General features: G+C 48.6%; 1 protein-coding gene and 1 pseudogene across 1 annotated transcript; one reads left to right on the top strand and one right to left on the bottom strand.

Moving 5' to 3' along the window:
- Positions 1 to 1,632: 1,632 nt before the first annotated feature.
- Positions 1,633 to 15,040, bottom strand: PYCR3 (pyrroline-5-carboxylate reductase 3). Its single transcript, XM_073629481.1, has 6 exons — positions 14,882 to 15,040; positions 11,304 to 11,368; positions 10,050 to 10,229; positions 6,909 to 7,121; positions 5,976 to 6,068; positions 1,633 to 2,289 (listed from the first exon to the last, which is right to left on the bottom strand). The coding sequence occupies exons 1-6, from the start codon at positions 14,970 to 14,972 to the stop codon at positions 2,107 to 2,109; spliced, it is 825 nt and encodes a 274-aa protein (XP_073485582.1). The 5' UTR covers positions 14,973 to 15,040; the 3' UTR covers positions 1,633 to 2,106.
- Positions 15,041 to 18,535: 3,495 nt separating this feature from the next.
- LOC141145755 (protein brambleberry-like) overlaps positions 18,536 to 21,767 on the top strand; it is a 35,986-nt pseudogene continuing 32,754 nt past the window's right edge.

Here is a 21,767-nt window from a genome sequence, read left to right as displayed (position 1 = left end):
TTTGAAAAGGTGCAGGGATCTTTTTCCTGCGTTTCCTGCAGGTACAGCAAACGAATGGGCTGCTGTGCCTGTGCCAATGTGAGCCGCAGCAAACGCATAGGTGTGAACCTAGTGTAAGGGGGAGCAGTTGTATGTTAAAATGGGGCTCAACCATGTGTTTTTACTGGTCCCCAACAACAATTGTAAACAAAACCTGAGAGGGACAGACCAGGAAGAGAGAGAATCATACGCTCTAATAGAAAATGAAACCACAATTCCCGCGTTAGTGTGTGAATACACAAACTCAAAACTTTACGCTTATGTAGCGGTGACCCCGTGAGGTTGCTATGGGTTACAGCATCCACACATTTTACCCCACTGACAGACATCCATTAGACACACTTCTCAGTCAATGAATAGTCTCCTTGCTTGTTTTTGTTGCTTTTATTAGGGGATTGAACTTGGTTGGGGAAAAGAGACATGGGATGCCCATAGGATAAATGAGTACTTTGTAGAATAAAGTAACTGCGTCACACTTTTCAGCAGAATAAGATGGCTGACCCTAAACATCTTCAAAGTTGTGGGCATGTTCTGTAAATTAAATGATGCAAATCTTCAAACAATCCATGTTAATTCCAGGTTGTGAGGCAACAAAACACGAAAAATGCCAAGGGGGGGGGTGAATACTTTTGCAAGGCACTGTATGTGACTTCCCCAATCCAATCCAGTTGCTTGTAGGTTTCCACAACATAAGTGAGACTCCTGTGAGCGTTGAATCATTCACCACCACATTAAATCAAAGGCTTAGCGGAGGGATCATGGACCCCCGGAGTGTAGAGGGGAGAACCTACAGCAAGTGGATTGGATTGGTGAAGTCACGTAGAAGGGAGAGGTGGAAGGAATACCAATTATTGTCACTTCATCGGAGGAGGAAGATTGAATCTAAAGGAGGACACAGCAGCACAAGGGTCACATCCTACTGAGGATAAGCAACATCCCTTGTGCTGATTATTTATTTTAGCTACACTTAGGTTTTAATTTGAACAGGAGCACCAACAGCCATGATGATGTGAATCACTATTAATATAATTTATTTCCATTAAAAAAACACCCCAATTATTGCTGTGACCACATTCCTGGTGTCCATTTATTTGTGCTCAAGCCCCAAGTTTTGAACAGGACCACCAACAGCCACGTAGAAATTAATATTAAAGCCCAAGTTTAGGTAAAACTTTTTCTAATAAATAAAATAAAAAATCAGCACAAGGGACAGTACTTACATTTAACAGAGGTGTCCCTTGTACGGATGCCATCTGTCATAGTTGAATTTCCCTCCCCCCCCCCCCCCCCCCCCCCCTTCCCATACCCTGGTGCTGTGGGAATAAATACAGCCGCTGGACCTGTTCTATTCACTCATATGGAGTGCTGACAATACCCGCCCCTTTCCCTACCCCTCCTCCATTCACAGAAGCTGTACTATAGCTTCCAGCAATGAAAAGAGCTGGTGATTAAATACCACCAAAAAAAAGCTCTATTTTGTGTAGACAAACAGGTAGCCAGTCAAAATAAATAACAATAAAATGAAAGAAAAATTTTAAAGTTTCGCCTATTTTTTTTTATATAAATATCCCCAATAAGAATAACGAGGACACATTTCAATATACAGATTTTATTTTGTAACATTTTTCTAGAACAGAACACAGAACTGCAGATAACAAAGACACAGTACGCACTGGGGAATGTTGGGAAAACCGTCTGGATTTTGCATTTGTTGCCACGCCTTTAAGAGCAGGGTAACCCTTTAGGTAAACTTGCTTGTAATTTAGTCATCGCTATTTGTGTTCCACTGATAGAACTCCCATAGATTAGAGTAGAACCACACAGGGGGACAGCGAGGTGCTGCAATGTAGGTTTCTGTTTTTAGAATCAGAAAAGTTCTAATTGGGTCCTCCTGGGATTGCTCAGCTCCGATATGGGCGTGGCAGCTCCTCCCCCGAGGTACACATTGCTGTTCTTGCTCTACAGGTAGTGTAATACATTACAACCCATCACAGTGGGGAAGCCGATGATGAATTGGAATGATCTCTCTTGTTGAATACTCTCAATGAATGTAAATGTGTAGAGCTGTTAGCGCTTGTCCAGTTCTCTGGCTCGATTTGTTGCAGCTTCCACGGCATTCATTACTGTGGCCCTCAGGGCCCCCTTCTCCAGTTCATGGAGTCCGTGTATGGTGGTGCCTCCGGGGGTGCAGACATCAGAGCGCAGCTTTGCGGGGTGCTCTCCACTTTGTAGAATCATCTTTGCTGCCCCCTGAAATAAAAGAGGCAAGGTGAGTTATCTACAACAGTGGTGGCCAACCTTTCCAACCTCACGGACCACTGAACTCAAAATTCTGAAAATCCCGTGGACCACCAACATGAATTTTACATTCCTTGTACACAATACTCCGGCTCTCTGCCCCCCCTACCCTCGGATCACACTGCTGCCTTATACACACAATGCTCCGGCTCTCTGACCCCCTCCCCCTCGGATCACACTGCTGCCTTATACACACAATGCTCCGGCTCTCTGACCCCCTCCCCCTCGGATTACACTGCTGCCTTATACACACAATGCTCCGGCTCTCTGACCCCCCCTACACCACACTGCTGCCTTATATACACACACAATGCTCCACCTCTTTGCCCCCCCACCACAACACTGCCTTATACACACAATGCTCTGGCTCTCTGCCCCCCCCCCCCTCGGATCACACTGCTGCCTTATACACACAATGCTCTGGCTGTCTGCCCCCCCCCTCGGATCACACTGCTGCCTTATACACACAATGCTCTGGCTCTCTGCCCCCCCCCCCCCCCTCGGACAACACTGCTGCCTTATACACACAATGGTCTGGCTCTCTGACCCCCCCCTCCTTTCGCACCACACTGCTGCCTTAAAGACAATGCTCCGGCTCTTTGCCCCCCCCCCCCCATCTTATACACACAATGCTCCGGCTCTCTGACCCGCAACACTCCCTGTCTCCCCCCTTGCACCACACTGCTGCCTTATACACACAATGCTCTGGCTCTCTGCCCCCCATGCACTCTGCACCAAACTGCTGCTTTATACACCTAATGCTTCAGCTCTCTGACCCCCCCCCTCCCCTCGCACCACACTGGTGCCTTAGGCTGGGTTCACACATCTGGCTGCGGTTTGCAATACGGATTGGTTTTGTTCACCGGTTCAGGTGCGATTCAGGTTTTACTTGAATGCACACCTAAACTGGACCCAAAATCGCACAGGACCCTTTTCGGGAAATGGACCGCGGTCGCCCCGAACATGTGTGAACCGGCTCCATTGAAAGCCGGGCCGATTTCCGCTATGCGAATCGGATGCAGTTAAAAACGCATCCGATTCTTGAGTCTTCTACACACAATGCCCGGCTCTCTTGACTGTCAGCACACATTGAGAACAACACTGGAAACAACATTGGGTGGTGTGCATCTGACATAATATTGATTTGTGGCAGAACCCCTGGGGATTGGGGACCACCAAAATGTTCATGTTGACCGGACCCCTGGTTGGCAATGGCTGATCTAGAGCAGTGATATCCAAACTGCGGCCCGAGGGCTGAATGTGGCCCTTTGCTTGCTCTTTACCTGGCCCTTGGGGCACTTTTCCTCCCACTGATGTAAGACACTGACACCAACCATGGGGCATAATTCCTGTTATTGATAACAACAGGTAACTATTCCTCTCACTGACATCAATAATGGGGCACTATTCCTCCCAGTGACACCAATGATGGGGCACTATTCCTCCCAGTGACATCAATAATGGGGCACTATTCCTCTCACTGACATCAATAATGGGGCACTATTCCTCCCAGTGACACCAATGATGGGGCACTATTCCTCCCAGTGACACCAATGATGGGGCACTATTCCTCTCACTGACACCAATGATGGGGGACTATTCTTCCCACTGACACCAATGATGGGCCACTATTCCTCCCAGTGACACCAATGATGGGGGACTATTCCTCCCACTGACACCAATGATGGGGCACTATTCCTCCCACTGACACCAATGATGGGGGACTATTCCTCCCACTGACACCAATGATGGGGGATTATTCCTCCCACTGACACCAATGATGGGGCTCTATTTCTCCCATTAGCACCAATGATGGGGCACTATTCCTCCCAATGTCTGATGGACAGTAAACTGGCCCTTTGTTTAGAAAGTTTGGAGACCCCGATCTACAGCAATCGAATCAGAGGTCAATGTAATACAAGAAAAAAACACCACAAAGGATTGATAACTAATAACATATAGGACGGCCTTGCAGTGACCATACACACTTGAAAAAAAAAAAAGTCTTGGGGGCTTACTGGAGTTTTCCCAATGAAAGGAACACAATTTTGACACAAAAGACGGTCTGGGTATGGCAGTGCTGAATACCGTTTTAAGTGTCCAGAGCTTTCAACTCCTATCTGTGTCCTCATTGGGAAGTTTCCTCCTCACTTCCTCCCAAGGTGTCACCATGACAGGAAGTGGATGGAACTCTTACCAGGAGGTGAGCAAGAGGTGAAGATCGAAAACAGAGCAGCAAAGCGGCTTCCACTCTAACGTTGTGGGATTTGATATGGACATATACGGTACATCGGGGGGTCTTCAGGTGCCCTGGACATTTGAAGGCTGGAACAATGTCTGAATGTTTACTGAAGCACGTAGATCAGGGGTCTTCAAACTATGGCCCTCCAGTTGTTCAGGAACTACAATTCCCATCATGCCTAGTCATGTCTGTGAATGTCAGAGTTTTACAATGCCTCATGGGGTGTGTAGTTCTGTAACAGCTGGAGAGCCGTAGTTTGAAGATTCCTGACATAGATGGTAGGCCACTGGATCTGAATCCAACAGAACACATCTGGGATGTGGTGGAACGGGACCATGGATGTGCAACTGACAAAAATATGCAGAAATTGTGTGACGCAAAATGTCAAAGGCTTGTTATTGGAACAGGAAATCCAGTCCATGAAAAAGTGAGGGAGGCCAAACCAGTGTTAGTGTAGAGTCCTATAAACTGCTCAGTGAGTGTGTATTGCAATGCATACATTGGGGGAAGGCTTACAGGGCCTTGAAAAAGTATTCATACCCCTTGACATTTTCCACATGTTGTCATGTTACAACCAAAAATGTAAATGTATTTTATTGGGTTTTTTTGTGATAGACCAACACAAAGTGGCTCATAATTGTGAAGTGGAAGGAAAATGATAAATGGTTTTCAACATCTTTTTACAAATAAATATGTGAAAAGTGTGCAGTACATTTGTATGGCGCCCCCCGGAGTCAATATTCTGAAGAACCGCCTTTCACTGCAATTACAGCTGCAAGTCTTTTTGGGGATGTCTCTACCAGCTTTGCACATCTAGAGAGGGACATTTCTGCCCATTCTTCTTTGCAGAATATCTCAAGCTCTGTCAGATTGGATGGAGATCGTCTGTGAACAGCAATTTTCAAGTCTTGCCACAGATTCTCAATTGGATTTAGGTCTGGACTGTGACTGGGCCATTCTAACACATGGATATGCTTTGATCTAAACCATTCCATTGTAGCTCTGGCTGTATGTTTCGGGTCGTTGTCCTGCTGGAAGGTGAACCTCCGCCCCAGTCTCAAGTCTTTTGCAGACTCTAACAGGTTTTCTTCTAAGATTGTCCTGTATTTGGCTCCATCCATCTTCCCATCAACTCTGACCAGCTTCCCTGTCCCTGCTAAACAAAAGCATCCCCACCACATGATGCTGCCACCACCATGCTTCACAGTGGGGATGGTGTGTTCAGGGTGATGTGCAGTGTTAGTTTTCCACCACACATAGCGTTTTGCTTTTAGGCCAAAAAGTTGAAAAAGTTAGGTAGTGCCACCTTGCCGCCGTATAAGTAATTTATATGGGTGGCAAGTGGTTAATTAGACCCTGAATCATACAATTTATTTCCTCTCCTATGAATACTCACCAGCAGGGTCTGGGCTGCAATGCGGCTGGACAAGGCACTGGGCATCCCCATCTTCACAGCGCCATCCGCCAGAGCTTCCGCAAACAGGTAAACCTGGGCACAGAAAACGAGAACCGTGAGAACGCCAAAATACGGGAGATCGGCGCCATTATTATTAAGGCAGCAAATTCTTTATTTTGGGGTAAGAGCCACTGCCAGCTACAGGTGAGATCGGTGTCAATCGTCCCAAAACCTGGAACATTCTACTATGCAAATCCATAGCTCCCAACTGTCCCTGATTACGAGGGACTGTCCCTGATTTGGAGCAATGTCCCTCATTCCTCCTCATTTTTCCCTCATTTTGGTCTGATCTATATAGTTCAACAAGTGTTTTCAGCACTAAACCTTTCATCCGATTTCTAAATTGCTGCATTTGTAAATTCCAAAAGCCAATAGGAATAGTAGTGGTAAAAAAAAAGCACTTGTGGGTTAAACCAATCTTGTTTTTTTTTTTTTTTGGTACAATTCTCCTTTAAGGGGGCGTGGCCAGGGGTGTGTCCTATGCCTGCATACTTTTGCTGATAGGTGTCCCTCATTCCCATCTCAAAAAGTTGGGAGGTATGCAAATCTGAGAAGTCCCTGCCCCTCCCCCCCCCCCCCCCGCCACTCACAGATCACTATTGCTTCTCTCGGTGTGATGCCCACTTACCCGATTTCTCTGCTGAATTTGGGATTTGCATCATTGGGTGTCATGGCTTTTCGGGGCTCCAGGCGTGCACACTTGTCTATAAAGTTTGGTGCACACTTGTGGCGTTATTACTAGCTTTATTGTAGCGCGAGAGTACTTTGTGTTACAATAGCACATGATGGCACACAGCCCCCGGGTCCTAAAAGGAGATAAAGAAGGCCCTGTATAAAAGCTGGCCCATCTCACACAACCTTCCGTGTACTCACATAGGCCACCCCGCTGCCGCTGAGCCCGGTGTGGATATCGATGTAGGTCTCCGGAGTCTCCTCACACAGCCCACAGTCAGACAGAAGGTTCTTCAGCATGTCCGCCTCCCCCTGCCCCGCGCAGGAACCGCGGGCGAAGACCACGGCCCCCTCCTGGACCAGACACGGCAGGTTAGGACTCATACGGAGGAACTTGGTCCCGGGGGGAGAGAGCTGCAGGGAAAAAAAAAAAAAAAAACACAATCATACACAAAGCTCCAATCACCTTACTCTACTTTCCACTGTGTAATATTCCCGTTCACCGCTTCCAAGACAGAAACGCAATGTAATCATGTCGGCGGGACCCAGAATTCGGTTAAAAAGAGGACGTAAACCCTGATGGGTTTTACTTCCTCTTATTTTCCGTGTAAAGTAAAAGCATAATGGGCTAGTATGCACCGCATACTAGCCCATTATGTTGCACTTATCTGCAATAATCAGCAATAATAATAATAATAAGCAATATTCAAAAATTCTTTCAAAGTGAGGAACTTCCACCAATCGTGATCATAGTGCGCCCCCCCCAGCCTCTCACCTCAGGGTAAGACCCCTACAGGTCTAGTCGCACTTCTACTGTCACTGTTTAGAGTGCTTTCACACTGCTGGCGCCCAGGCGTCGGCGGTAAAGTGGCGCTATTTTTAGCGCCGCTTTACCGTCGTTTTAGTGGCGCTGTTCGGCTGCTAGCGGGGCGGTTTTAACTCCCGCTAGCGGCCAAAAAAGGGTTAAACCCGCCCGCAAAATGCACCGCTGCAGCGGCACTTTGCTGGCGCTGCTGCCCATTGATTTCAGTTCAAATGGGTACTTAATATCTCATCACCGCCACGCTCCTCCGTAGTAAGCTCCTCTGCTGCCAGTTCCAACAATGTCTCCTCTCTACTTCCTCCCGACTCCCTATTTTTTTTTTTTTTTTTTTACACACACCAGTCAGTGTCCCTGATCACCACCACACCCGTTATATGATAACACTGTACTGCACTGGTGACGGTATGTACAAAAAGTTTGTGAACTTTTTTTTTTTGATTTCTTCATTTTTCCAAATTCTTCATTGTGACCAAAAATTACAACTTAAAAATAAAAAAAAACTCACCTTGCCTCTTACTAAATACCTTGGATGGTCTACTTTCCAAAAAGGGTTCATGGGGGGGGGGGGGGGGTATTTGTACTGTCCTGGCATTTTAAGGCCTCAAGAAATGAGTTCATCAGTATTGACACATTTTCAGATATACATCCCATAGTTTGTAGACTCTATAACTTTCCTACAGACTAAATAATGTACACAGGTTTGGGTTATTTTCACCAATGAAATGTGGCAGAATACATTTTGGCCTAAATTTATGAAGAAAGATTATTTATTTGCAAAATTTTATAAAAAGAAACAAATAAAATTTCCAGTCATTTTTTTTTTTTTTGTTTAGCAAACAAAAAACAGCAGTGATTAAATACCACCAAAAGAAAGCTCATAGGGCCCTTTCACACTGGGACGGGGGTGGCGTCGGCAGTAAAGCGGCGCTTTACCGTCGGTATTCGCCCGCTAACGGGGCGGTTTTACCCCCCGCTAGCAGCCGAGAAAGGGTTAAAAACCACTGGAAAGTGCCTCTGCAGAGGCGCTTTGCCGGCGGTATAGCCGCGCCGTCCCACTGATTTCAATGGGCAGGAGCCATGAAGGAGCGGTATACACTCTGCTCCTTCACCGCTCCGAAGATGCTACTAGCAGGACTTTTTTTTCCCGTCCTGCCAGCGCACCGCTCCAGTGTGGGAGCCCTCGGGGGGCTTTCACACTGGAGAAACCGCAGCGGCTGTTTCGGGTTGGTTTGCAGGCACTATTATTAGCGCAATAGCGCCTGCAAACCGCCCCAGTGTGAAAGGGCCCTAAATGTTTGAAAAAAATTATAAACACTTCTTAACCACTTGCCGACGAGCCGCTAAAGTTGTACTGCGGCACAATGGCACGGCTGGGCGAAACAACGTCGCTTCAACCTGTGGACACTAGGGGAGTGTGCGCCCCCTGCTCGCCCGCGGAGCCGATGCGAGTGCCTGGCGGTCGCAATCGCCGCCAGGCTCCCGCGATCGCTAGTGACACACAGAGAGCCGGGATCTGTGTGTGTAAACACAGTTTCCGGTTCTCTGAGGGGAGAAGTGACAGATCGTCTGTTCACACAGAGTATGAACAGCGATCTATCTCTTCCCCTACACAGTCCCCTCCCCCCTTCAGTTAGAACACCTTCCAGGGAACACATTAACCCCTTGATTGCCCCCCCCTACTGTTAACCCCTTCACTGCCAGTGACATTTTTACAGTAATCAATGCATTTTTATAGCACTGATCGCTGTAAAAATGCCAGTGGTCCCAAAAATGTGTCAAAATCGCCCGACGTGTCCGCCATAAGGTCGCAGTCCCGATAAAAATCGCAGATCGTAGTAGAAAAAAAAAAAATTAATAATAAAAATACCATAAAACTATCCCCTATTTTGTAGACGCTATAACTTTTGCGCACACCAATCAATATACGCTTATTGCGATTTTTTTCACCAAAATTATGTAGAAGAAAACATATCGGCCTAAACTGAGGAAAAAAAATGTTTTTTTTATATTTTTTGGGGGATATTTATTATAGCAAAAAGTAAAAGATATTGCGTTTTTTTCAAAATTGTCGCTTTTTTTTTTGTTTATAGTGCAAAAAATAAAACCTGCAGAGGTGATAAAATACCACCAAAAGAAATCTCTATTTGTGGGGAAAAAAGGACGTCAATTTTGTTTGGGTGCCACGTCGCATGACCGCGCACTTGTCAGTTGAAGTGACGCAGTGCCGAATCGCAAAAAGTCCTCTGGTCAGGAAGGGGGTAAAATCTTCCGGGGCTGAAGCGGTTAAAGGGTACAGCGTAGAATGACCGCGCAATTGTCAAAGTGCGACAGCGCTGAAAATTGGCCTGGGCAGGAAGGGGGGTGAAAGTGGCCGGTATTGAAGGGGTTAAAGCTTTTTAAATAGTGAGCGGCTTCCCTTTCTCCTTGACAGTCTATGTGCGGACCTCAATAAACTGGCAGCAGTATAAACTCCACCCAAAACTGCTATACAAACCCCTGAACACCATTTACTATCTCACCTTCTCCAGGGTCTGCAGAGACACCCCGGCGGCCATGGAAATGATCACATGATTCGGTGTGAACGCGGACGACACCTCCTGCAGGACGGTGGGAATAATGTGCGGCTTGGTGGCCAGGAAGACCACACGACACTTGGACACCACATCGGAGTTGGTATGAGTGGCGCTGCAGCCGCGATCCTGAGAGTGAGAGAGGCAAATGTCACAAGGCACTGGACTGGTACAGCACATACATCCTCCGTCGTGCGTTCACACACACTGCACGCCACACAGCTGCAAAGCGCCAAATCCTAACAAATACCCAATGACTGATTTATAGGTATTCATGACTGCCGGTCTGATCACGTGACCCCCCCAGTGTATGGGTATTTGTAGTGAGTGCGCATTTTAAGTAGTTATGCTAAAATCATTTTTATTGCTGCTGCTCCTGGCAGCATTTTTCTGTGAGCTCAGGGTAGTTGGATGACACACATCCCCGGGGCGGGGGCGTGGCCATGACAACCTGGGCTTACAGGAAAAAGGCTGAATGACACCGACCGTCATTTAATCTGGAAGACTGAGGACATCTAGTGGTATAAAAGAAGTACTGCAGGGGATAGCTTCGGATTAAGGCTAATTTCACCTTACTGACCACATTTCAAGTTACACCACATTTAGGGTGTAACATGAAACACGGTAACATTCCCCGATCTCCCCATCATCAAACTGCCCCCCCACTTACCTGAATCGCAGGGGTTCTTCTCCCTGCAGCATCCTGTATTTATTTTTTTACGGTGTGGCTCAGCTTGCATAGCTATGCCATCCGCTCACATGGATCTGTGAATTAAAGACTACAAGTCCCATCTTCCACTGTGACTGAGGTTTTTTTTTTATTTTTTCAATGGAGTGCAATAGAGTACATTCGTAGTCCACTGATCACTTCCTTCAGCTCCAAAACCGAAGATCTATATGTCTGTACCTACCTGGGGCTGGAGGAAGACTCAGCAGGAGCCTGTGCGTTGCACCCTTGGTCCGCTGAGGGTGGCTGCAATGCTTTGCCCAAAGCTGAACTACAGGAGCGGCTAGAAATGTGGCTATCACAGCACCCCGAATTTCAGGGCCCCCAGGGTGGGGTACAAAGCATGTCGGCAAGCACGTGGCCCCTCTATGTCTTTTAACATCTCCTGTGTTTAAGTTATATGGTCACAAAAGTGTACCAGAGAAAAATTTCCCACCCAGAATATACTTTCGGCCGCCTAATGTTTTCCAACTCACCCGGAAATACTGCAGGTTGGTATCAGTCGGAGCGCTCACTGTGATATTCTTTGCAGGCACCTTACCTAGAAAAGAAGCAGTGAGGGTGAATTATGGCAGGAAAGGGGACAATGGGTGTCATTGGGGGCACACTGCCTACCTGGATTGTTTCCAGCTGTTGTAGGGCTACAAAGTCTTAGCATACCCAGCCAGGCAGGTTCAGTAAGCCAACCAAAAGTGAGATAAAGGACAAGTTCTGTAATTCTACCCCCCCTATCATGGTGTTTCCCCAAGTTGTCTACATCCTGGTGTTGGGCTCCTCGTGTTAGGAGGTAGGAAGAGGGACTGGATATTTTTTTTTTGTAAGGAAATACTACAAATTCTCCACCAAGTGAGGAAAATTCTAACATGGATAGCAGTCACCCAGACTGGTGTCCCTATTGACAGACTTCTCCATTACCTCCTCTTTGTGTAACAATGTAGCTCCAGCCACACAATGTGAGGGTTGTCCCCAGGGATTTTGCCCACCAGGATGAGGATTGTCCTGATTATTTCTTCCCACTAGGCCCAGGGTGAAGGTTGCATTGAGGACCCCCCCCCCCCCCAACAGACCTAACGTGAGGGTCAACCTTACGACTTCTCTGCACCAGCACAAGGGTTATATTAAGGGCTCCTCCTGGTCAGACCCAGCGTGAGGGTCATCCTGAAGTCTCCTGCCCATTAGACTCAGCATGAGGGTCGCCAAGGGCTCCTCTCCACCAGACCTAGCGCAAGGATCGTTCTGAGGGCTCCTTCCAACTAGACCTAGCGTAAGGGTCAACCTGGGGACCCCTCCCCACCAAACCAAGTGTGAAGGTTGTTCTTAGAGCTCCTTCCCACCACACCCAATAAGGATTGTCCTGACTTAGCGTGAGGGTAATCTTAAGGGAATCCTTCCTACCAGAGCCAGCATGAGGGTCTTCCGGAGAACTCCTTCCGACTGTGTCACCCTGGGGGTTCCTCCCCACCAGATGCAGCATGAGGGTTTTCCTGAAGACCCCTCCCAACAGACCCAGTGTGAGAGTCATTCCAAGGGATTCTCCCCACCAGATCCAGCATTAGGGTCATTCTGAGGACTCCTTCCCACCAAATCCAGCTTGAGGGTCAACCAGAAGACTCCTCCCCACCAGACTAATCATAAGGTCAGCCTGAAGCTTTCTCTCCACCAGACCTAGCATATTGTCAAACAAAAGACTCCTCCCCACTAGACCTAGCATACGGTCAAACAGAAGACTCCTCCCCACCAGATCCAGCTTGAGAATCAACCAGAAGACTTCTCCCCACCAGATCCAGCTTGAGGATCAACCAGAAGACTTCTCCCCACCAGACCTAGCACATGGTCAACCTGAAGATTTCTCCCCACCAGACCTAGCACGAAGGTTGTTCTTGGAGCTCCTTCTCACCAGACCCAACATGAGGGTCGCCCTGACCCAGCCTGAGGATAATCATGAGGGGATCCTGAGGTCTTCCTGAGTATTTCTTCCCATTGTAAGGGTCACCCTGAGGGTCCCTCCCCAACAGATACACCGTGAGACATTCCTGAGGGTTGCTTCCCACCAGATCCAGTGTCAGGGTTGTCCTGAGGACTCCTCCCCAGCAGACCCAGTTTGGGAGTCATGCCAAGGGCTCCTTCTCACCAGATCCAGTGTGTGGGTGGTCCTGAGAGCTCTTCCCCACCAGACCTAGCATGAAGGTTGATGCAAGGGCTCCTTCCCACCAGACCCAGAATGAGGGTAGTCACGAGGGGATGCTCCCCACTAATTCCAATGTGAGCATCTTTCTGAGGACTCTTTCCCATCGTAAGGGTCACCCCAAGGGTTAATCCCTGAAAGATCCAGCATGAGGGTCATCCCGAAGGCTCCTCCCCACCAGACCTAGGATAAGGTGAACCCAAAGACACTTCTTCACCAGACCTAGCATGAAAGTTGTTCTGAGACCCCTTTCACACCAGACCTAACATGAGGGTTGTCCTGACCCAATATGAGGGTAACTATGAGGGGATCTTCCCCACCAGTCCTAACATGAGGGTCTTTCCGAGGACTCCTCTTCATAAGAGTCACCCTGAGGGTTACTCGTTGGAAGATCCAGCATGAGGGTCATCCTGAAGGCTTCTCCTTACCAGACCTAGCATGACGGTTGTTCTGAGAGCTCCTTCCCACCAGACCCAACATGAGGATTGTCCTGATCCAGAGGGTAATTATAAAGGGATCCTTCCCACCAGACCCAACATGAGGGTCTTTCTGAGGACTCCTTTCCATTGTAAGGGTCACCCCGAGGGTTCCTCCTCACCAGATCTAGCTTGAGGGTCACCCTGAGGGCTCCTCCCTAGCATGACCTAGTGTAAAGGTTGTTCGAAAGGCTCCTTCCCAGCAGATCCTGTGTGGGAGTCATGCTAAGGTCTCCTCCTCACCAGATCCAACGTCAGGGTTGTCCTGAGAGCTCTTCCCCACCAGACCTAGCATGAAGGTTGTTCTGAGGGCTCCTTCCCACCAGACCCAGAATGAGGGTAGTCACAAGGGGTTCCTCTCTACCAGTCTCAACGTGAGGGCCTTTCCGAGGAATCCTTTCCACCCTAAGGGTCACCCCGAAGGTTGCTCCCTGGAAGATCCAGCATGAGGGTCATCCTGAAGGCTCCTTCCCACCGTGAGGGTTGTCCTGACCCAGCGTTAGGGTAATTATGAGGGGATCCTCCCCACCAAACACAGTATGAGGGTCTTTCTGAGGACTCCTTCCCATTGTAAGGGTAATTTCCAAGGGTTCCTCCCTACCAGATCTACCTTAAGGGTCATCCTGAGGGCTCCTCCCCCCAGATCCAGCTTGAGCGTCACCAACAGATTGAGCTTGAGAGTCATCCTGAGGGCTCCTCCCCACCAGGTCTAGCTTAATTGTCACCCCCGAGGGTTCCTCCTCACCAGATCTAGCTTGAGGGTCATCCTGAGGGTTCCTCTCCACCAGGTCTAGCTTGAGGGTCACCCCCGAGGGTTCCTCCTCACCAGATCTAGCTTGAGGGTCATCCTGAGGGCTCCTCTCCACCAGATCTAGCTTGAGGGTCACCCCCGAGGGTTACTCCTCACCAGATCTAGCTTGGGGTCACACTGATGGTTCCTCCTCACCAGATCTAGCTTTAGGGTCATCCTGAGGGCTCCTCCTCACCAGATCTAACTTGGGGTCACCCTCAGGGTTCCTCCTCACCAGATCTAACTTGGGGTCACCCTCAGGGTTCCTCCTCACCAGATCTAGCTTGAGGGTCACCCCCCCAGGGCTCCTCCCCACCAGATCTAGCTTGAGGGTCACTCTGAGGGTTCTTCCTCACCAGATCTAACTTGGGGGTCATCCCGAGGGTTGCTCCTCACCAGAAATAACTTGGGGGTCATCCTGAGGGTTCCTCCTCACCATACATGTCACACAGACAACATTTGCCCAGACCTGAAGAACCCCAGCAGAGTGTTAGTTGAAGAGAAGACAGGTACACTTTAGCACAATCAGTGACTGAGCACTGCCACCTAGTGTACGAGTCCAGTACTGCACCCTGACGGCGTGAGCGCTATGCGGGTACGTACCGGTGATCAGCAGTCCTCCCAGCACCCCCCGCGCCATCTTCCCGGCCCCGATACATCCCACACAGATCTCCTCAACCGACATCTCCGCCATCTCCACCAGGGACCAGAAGGGGGGAGGGGCGAGACCGGGGTCACGTGCAGAAGGAAGTGGGGAACGAGGGCGGGGCCAAAACCACACGGAGAAGACCGGCTAGGGGGCGGGGCTAAAGGACACGTATTGAAGAGAAGCCGGCTAGGGGCGGGGCCAGGACACACGTGTAGTAACAGATCAGGGCGGGGCCACGTTGACAGCGCCGGATGCCACTGGTCCTTGTGGGGGGTGACGTCACGTATACGACATTATATAGTGGGGGGAGTGGGCGTGGTGTGTGAGTAGGTAGGAGGGAGAACAGGTGAGGACCCCGGTGGTCACACAGCACTCCGCTAATAACGGATCACCTGCAATGAAGTGCAGCTTCTTGTATCTGGATGGGACTCCCTGATGGATGTTGTTTTGCTATGGAGAGTGGAGCAGAAGGAGTGAGACTCCTGCAGGTGTTAGTGGGAGGGTTCCATGGCTGTGCATTGAAGGGATGATCTGAGATCTGCAGGATACCTGCCAACCCCCTCCCTGGAAATGTCATATTTTTAATTTTATTATTTTATATTTCATTTTATTTTTTTATATTTCATTTTATTTTTTTATACTTTATTTTTTATATTTCATTTTATTTTTTATTCCATTTTATTTTTTTATACTTTACATTTTTTTATACTTTTATTTTATATTTCATTTTTTTTTTTTTTATATTTTATTTAATTGTATTTTATATATTATAATTCGATTTTATAATTGATTATTATTTATTTTTTTTAATGTGGCTGCACATCTGCATTATCCATTCACCGGGGATCTGTGAATGGAGAGGCTACACGTCCCGTCTTCCCCTGCGGACCCATCGCTCTCTTTGGCGCATGGTGACGTCTATTAATGGTCTTTTTGCTGGAATAATTGTTCTCGCTCTGACGATCGTGGCGATGCCTCACATGTGTGATTTACACTGTTTACATTTGCGGGCAAGACTTACGTATTGCGTTTTCTTTGCTGCGCGGTGACGCTTAAATAAAATTTTTTTATCTTGCACTCCCTTAAAAAAAAAAAAAAAAAAAAATTCTGATCACTTTTATTGCTGTCACACGGAATGTAAACATCCTTATGACAGTAATAGACAGGGACAGGTCCTCTTTATGGAGGGATCCATAAAGATTCTGAATGCTGTCGTGTTTTTTTTTTTTTTTTTTTTAAATCGGCGCCATTGGCAGCTGAGTTGACCGAAAGTGACGTCGCTTCCGGGATTTTACATCGGAGACCCGATCGGAGCTGAATCCGGTTTTGTTGGGGTCTCAGCCTAGCGGGCAGATGCGCCGGCTGGTGGCTCCGGCTCTCCCGGTGGGGTGGGAGGCCCGGGAAGAGCGGCGGAAGACGCTATTGGAGCATGACCTGCACTTCATTGGCTTCAATGGAGGGCAGGTCTGAAAAAGACCCCCTGATGTCTCAACAAAGAGAGCCCGTCTTTAAAAATATATCAAATGGGGGACTTTTTTTCCCCTATGTGATATAAATCAAATTTTAGTGAAAGGGGAAAAAGGTTTCACACAAGCACTTGCCACTCCCTCCCCCAATTTTTTTTTTTCAGCCCCCCTCCCCCCTCTACATTGAAGAAAAACAATTTCTGCTGCCAGGCAGTGGTGGCCCATCCATACGGGGCACAGGAGTGCCGCCCCCCTCCCCTAATCTATGTGCCCAGCCCCTAATCTACATGCAGGGTGCCGGACGCATGGATTCCAATGTTTTTTTTTTTGTTTTTTTTTTTTTTTAGAAGCATGTGAGGCTCTAATTGGCTTAAAAAAAAGGGGTGGGCGCGGAGCACTGCACTCTGAGCCCACCCAGTTGTGACAATAATGAATCAATATTCACTATTGTCGTCTTGAGTCTCCTCCCGACCAATCAGGAAGCGGGTCCTGAGATGTAATTGTATTGGTTGAGGAGGAGAAGACACAGGGAAAGCCGCTATGAAGCCCAGGAGGAGGAAGCGCTGCCCGTGACCTAGATGGGGTAAGTGGTGTGCTGATCGAGCAATGGGGGGGTGTTACAGGCTCGGCAGTCTTGCTGCCCCCCCTCTCCAAAAATGGCGCACCGACCGCCACTGCTGCCAGGACCCGGGCAGTGTGGGGAGGAGATGGGGGACAGTATTCATCCTCAGTACATTTGGATCTGAGACTGGTCCTGTGTTCACTCCTGTAGGCAGAGGGGAGAGAGCACAGCCCACACCTCCTTCCAGCTCTCTTCTCCTACCCGCTGCTGTCTGTCTTAAAGTCGGCAACACAGAAAGCTGTGCTGGCCAGCCCAACATGTCCTTCGCAGCTGATGTCATCGATTGGTAGGATGTGGGTGGGGTGCCGACTTTAGATAGCAGCGGGAAGGAGGAGGAGGAGGGGTGGGCTGTGCTCTCTCCCTCCTCTGTATACAGGAGTTAAAGCAGGATCGCTCTCAGATCCGAATATACAGGGTTGGGACTTTTTTTTTTTTTTCTCTTTTCTGCGACACCCCGGTTGAGAATCACTGCTCAAAACGAATGACCTGTAGGGGCTTTTAAATCTTATGGAAAATATGGTGCACTGAAGTTCCTCATCAATTTAAAGCTTGACATGTTTGGTAACTATTTACTTGTTGCAACCTCATCTTTTATATTTTACCCCCCCCCCCCCAAAAAAAAAAAAATGGGTAATATAATGCGTTTGTCCACTAACATTGACGTTAAAATTTTGTGCTTGAAAAATTGCTGGGCAAATATGTGAATTAAAAATTTGGAACCAATGTTTTATTCTCTAGGGCGGGGGGGGGTCAGCAAGCTGTCAATCGCTATCTACCAGTCGACCATGGGGAGCCGACAGGTAGATCGTAATCAAGGATGATGTGAAGGGGACAGAGGAAACTACAGTTGGGGGGGGTGATGATAAAGGGATAGAGGACACTGCCTTATGGGGGATGGGGGGGGGACAGAGATCACTGATTTGGGGGAAGGGGGTAAAGTGCACTGCTTTGTGGAGGGGGGGGGGTCACAGGACACCACAGAGTTAGGGGAATGTAAAGGAGGGCAGCGGGACACTGCTATGGGGGGGGTACAGGACACTACTGAGGGGGGTGGGGGGCAGAGGACAGCACAGTGGGAGGGTGATGTGAAGAGGGACAAAGGACACTGCTTTTGGGGGGGGTGGGGTGGAGAGGGGTTACAGGACCATACTGTGGGGGGGGGGGGGGGGTTGTCAGAGGACACTACTGTGGGGCTTTTTTATGGGCGCTGCCTAAACCCTACCAGGGATCTTTGATTCCCTTCATGTTGTCCAGATGGATCTCAATTTCTAAAGATTGCTGCTTTCAGAAAATATTAGTGTTTGGGGGGTCTTCAGACCTAGATTATTAAATGTGTGCAAAAAACCTCTGGCAGCAAAAGGGTTAAAGCGGAACTCCGAGTTCTCCTAATATTTGGACATGTTGGGACAGTTCTGGTTTGGTAACATGGTAGAGGGCACGGTGAGCTTGTGTGATTACCATTTCTATTATTTCAATATGGAATGATTGGACTTCCACTGCTCCTTTCTGTAGGTCTAACAATGCATCTCCCTGGTCATCTCCTGCTGCTTCTCACCCTCCTCGCTCTTCCCGAACACACCGGGGGCATTTTTTCGGCTGGTTTACCCGCAAGACATCCGGTCGGATCCTCTGGTACACAGAAGGACCTGGCTCCAGATCCTCAGAGCCTGCCCAATGCACCCTTCGAGATGATCGCCACCGATGAAAAAGTTCCTGGCCGAGAGCAAAGCAGCTCGAGATGTCCCCCATTGGACAGCTGTCACTACCAGGTGACCCCAAGACACCAAGCCACTGATACCGGCTGCCAGATGGCATTTAGAATTGGCCAATCATATGTTTGGGAATCATTCCTCATCCCTGGTCTACAAAACTTATCCAAAGCTTACCATTTTGTTTTGGATGGAGTATGGTGGAAGTGTTGGAAGCTCTATCAGGCTTTTATTGGTGTCTTGTGCCACCACTGGGGAGATTCACCCTCTGTCATGGTGGACAGTTTAACAATTTAGTTGCCACCTAGAACGGGAGGTGAGAGGAACCTATTCAGTTGGTGGCAACTAAGAGGGAATTGCACTAATTTTGGAGAGATTTCAGTTCACTTCTTGTATGATTGTTTGGGACAGGAAGTGAAGAAAAATCTGCAATGGGACACGGATCAAAAACCCCTGAATGGAATTTTTAACCTTTCCACGCTCCATCAAAAACCGAAGGGAAAAAGTAGCGACTTTAGATTAGGAGTTTGACTGTGAGGGCTGGAAACAGTTTCCATTTGTTTAAATGTGTGTAGGTCAATTAAAGCAAAGATTACCCCCACTTATCTATTATGGTGACAATGTTCTAAGAGTTTCCTCACTTTGGAGAGATTTCTCCTCCCACTTCCTTCTGTTTCTCCAAGATGGATAATCTTCTGAAATAAAGATGGAGGTACCCTTAACCTTTTCTGGTCTAAGGGAACCCCCGCTAATAATTATGCCAATTACCATATCTGCAGCTCAGAAGTCATTAGTGGTATGGTCACTGGGAAGAATATTCCTTATGTAGCCAAGTCCCGGGCCTCTGCAGGCCTAATGGTGACCTCCATAGTTAGGGACAGCTGACATCCTTCTGTGTAGAGTGGGTTACATGACATGGTGGGTGTAGTGCAAGGTAGATTAATGGCCGCAAGACACTGCTTGAATGCAGAGATTTATTTTTTCTTGAACAGAACTGTGGAGAGAGAGGTTTGGGGCCAGGACACCCTTTATTAGTTGCAATGTTAATTAGCAGACTCCGAGACTTCTATAGGTAGACGGGAAAGGCACCCAGCTGGACACCACATCTGCATGTGTAGAACAGTTTACAACAAGGTTGTAATGAACGCTTTCACTTCCTCCACAATCTCCTTTTTAGATCTTGACTCAACTGAGCTCCCAGTCTATCACTTAGACCCGCTGCTCCACTGCCACTGGATCTCCTGAGCTCCTCGCAATCTTCACACTGAGTATCTTCCTCAAGCGTCACCCCTGCGTCCCTGCTGGGTCCCTAGCTTGGCACTAAGACGCTCTTCAAGCTTCACGCCACTGGCCTGCTCGGTCCCTGGCTTAGCACACAATACTCTGCAAGCATTACCTCCCACTGGCTTGGCTCCCTGCTTGACATCTGCTAAAATTTCCCAATTCTTCACCGTCCCTGATTGGTGAGAATACTGCTCTGGTACTTCAGCTACTCACAGTGGTCCCTAGTAACGAGGTGGATGGTCCCTTAGTGGCGACAGAGCTTCCCCTCTACCTCTGACCATGACAGGTTCTCTGGCCGGCAGAAATGTCACTAATGGTTGGACTGCAAGCCGCAATGCCAACCCTACGCTGCTCTCCTGCTTCTGGATAGGCCCTCAGACAGCCTAGCAGCCAGATGCCCCTGGGATAGGCCTCAGGTCTCTGGCCTAGCAGCCTGGGGCAACGCGACACACGTCCACCCCGACAGACGTCCGTGTGGCACAGAACCCAGATCACCTAAATGCAACCAATTATATAGGCTCTCCCTGCAGGCCAAGGGACCCAAGCACTCCCCTTGTCTTTAATGCCACCCAGGTACCCGGCCAACCTAGCGACAGAAGAGAGAAGTGCAGCAATTCCAGAATAAGGGGGAGGTCAGTTGACCTAGCAATTGGCCAAGGCAACTATCCCTTGGCAAATTTGAGAGCAACTCTGCCTAAACATCAGGGTGCTACATCTACATTGGTAGTCATTGGGAAGAATCTCCTCCTACAGATATCTAGAGATCAATGGTTACTTATCTAAGAGGCAGAAATTGCTCATTGCTCTGGGAACGCCCAGCAACTGCTGGAGGCACCCTAAACTTCTATGGAACCCTGGTTGAGAGAGGTTTGGTCTAGACAATGGGTTGTTTACTTTTTGACATTTAAGGGGTTGATTTACTAAAAGCAAATTGACTGTGTACTTTGCAAAGTGCAATTGCTCCGGAGCTTGGTAAAATGAGCAGAAGCTCTGCTGACTTCCATTATCCAATCATGTGCAAGAAGAAAATGCTGTTTTTATTTTCCTTGCATGTGATTGGGTATTCTTTGTAAAGTGTAGCTGTACCTCATTTACTAAGCTCTGGAGCAACTTCACTTGCACAGTCTTGCTTTTGCCTTTAGTAAATCGACCTGATAGTGTCAAATTACAGGCATTATTAATTGACTAAAGTCAGATCCCCCCAATTCCTGCACTTTCACACCTCGGACCTGCACTCCCCTCCTCCCCCTTGATTTCTGCACCTTTACACACCTCGGACCCCCCCCCCCCCACCCACAACCCCCCCCCATTCCTGCCCCTGCACATGGAGTTTGCAATTGCTTCTTAGAGGAAAAGTACAGCCAAAGTTCGTTTAGTTGTACTTCTGTGGATCACAGGAGTGCAGTTTGTTCTGCACTCCTGTGACCCATTTGCAGCAGACAGCGGGCTGAAGCCCACAGTCGGCTGACGTCAGGACCGGTTCAGGCTGGGGCGAGATTGCATCAATACGGTTGGGATCAGCCCACAACCCCGGACCGGCACCTGGCTGAGCTGCTGAGAGCCTAAGCCAGCAGCTCCTGCCCCCTCTCCACAGCCCTGCGCTCCAGTGAGTGCAAAGGGGGTGGGGGCAGAGAAGCCACTGACTGTCACCAGCTCTTGAACAGAGTGATCAGTGGTGTTTGATCGCTCGGTTCTCTCAGTCTTAGAGCCGACAGGGGGACAGATGCAGCATCCACCTAGGTAAGTGATTCTGGAAAAA

Source organism: Aquarana catesbeiana, linkage group LG05 (assembly GCF_042186555.1).
Source record: "Aquarana catesbeiana isolate 2022-GZ linkage group LG05, ASM4218655v1, whole genome shotgun sequence".
Taxonomy (NCBI): Eukaryota; Metazoa; Chordata; class Amphibia; order Anura; family Ranidae; genus Aquarana; species Aquarana catesbeiana.
This window is presented reverse-complemented; position numbering and strand designations above follow the sequence as displayed.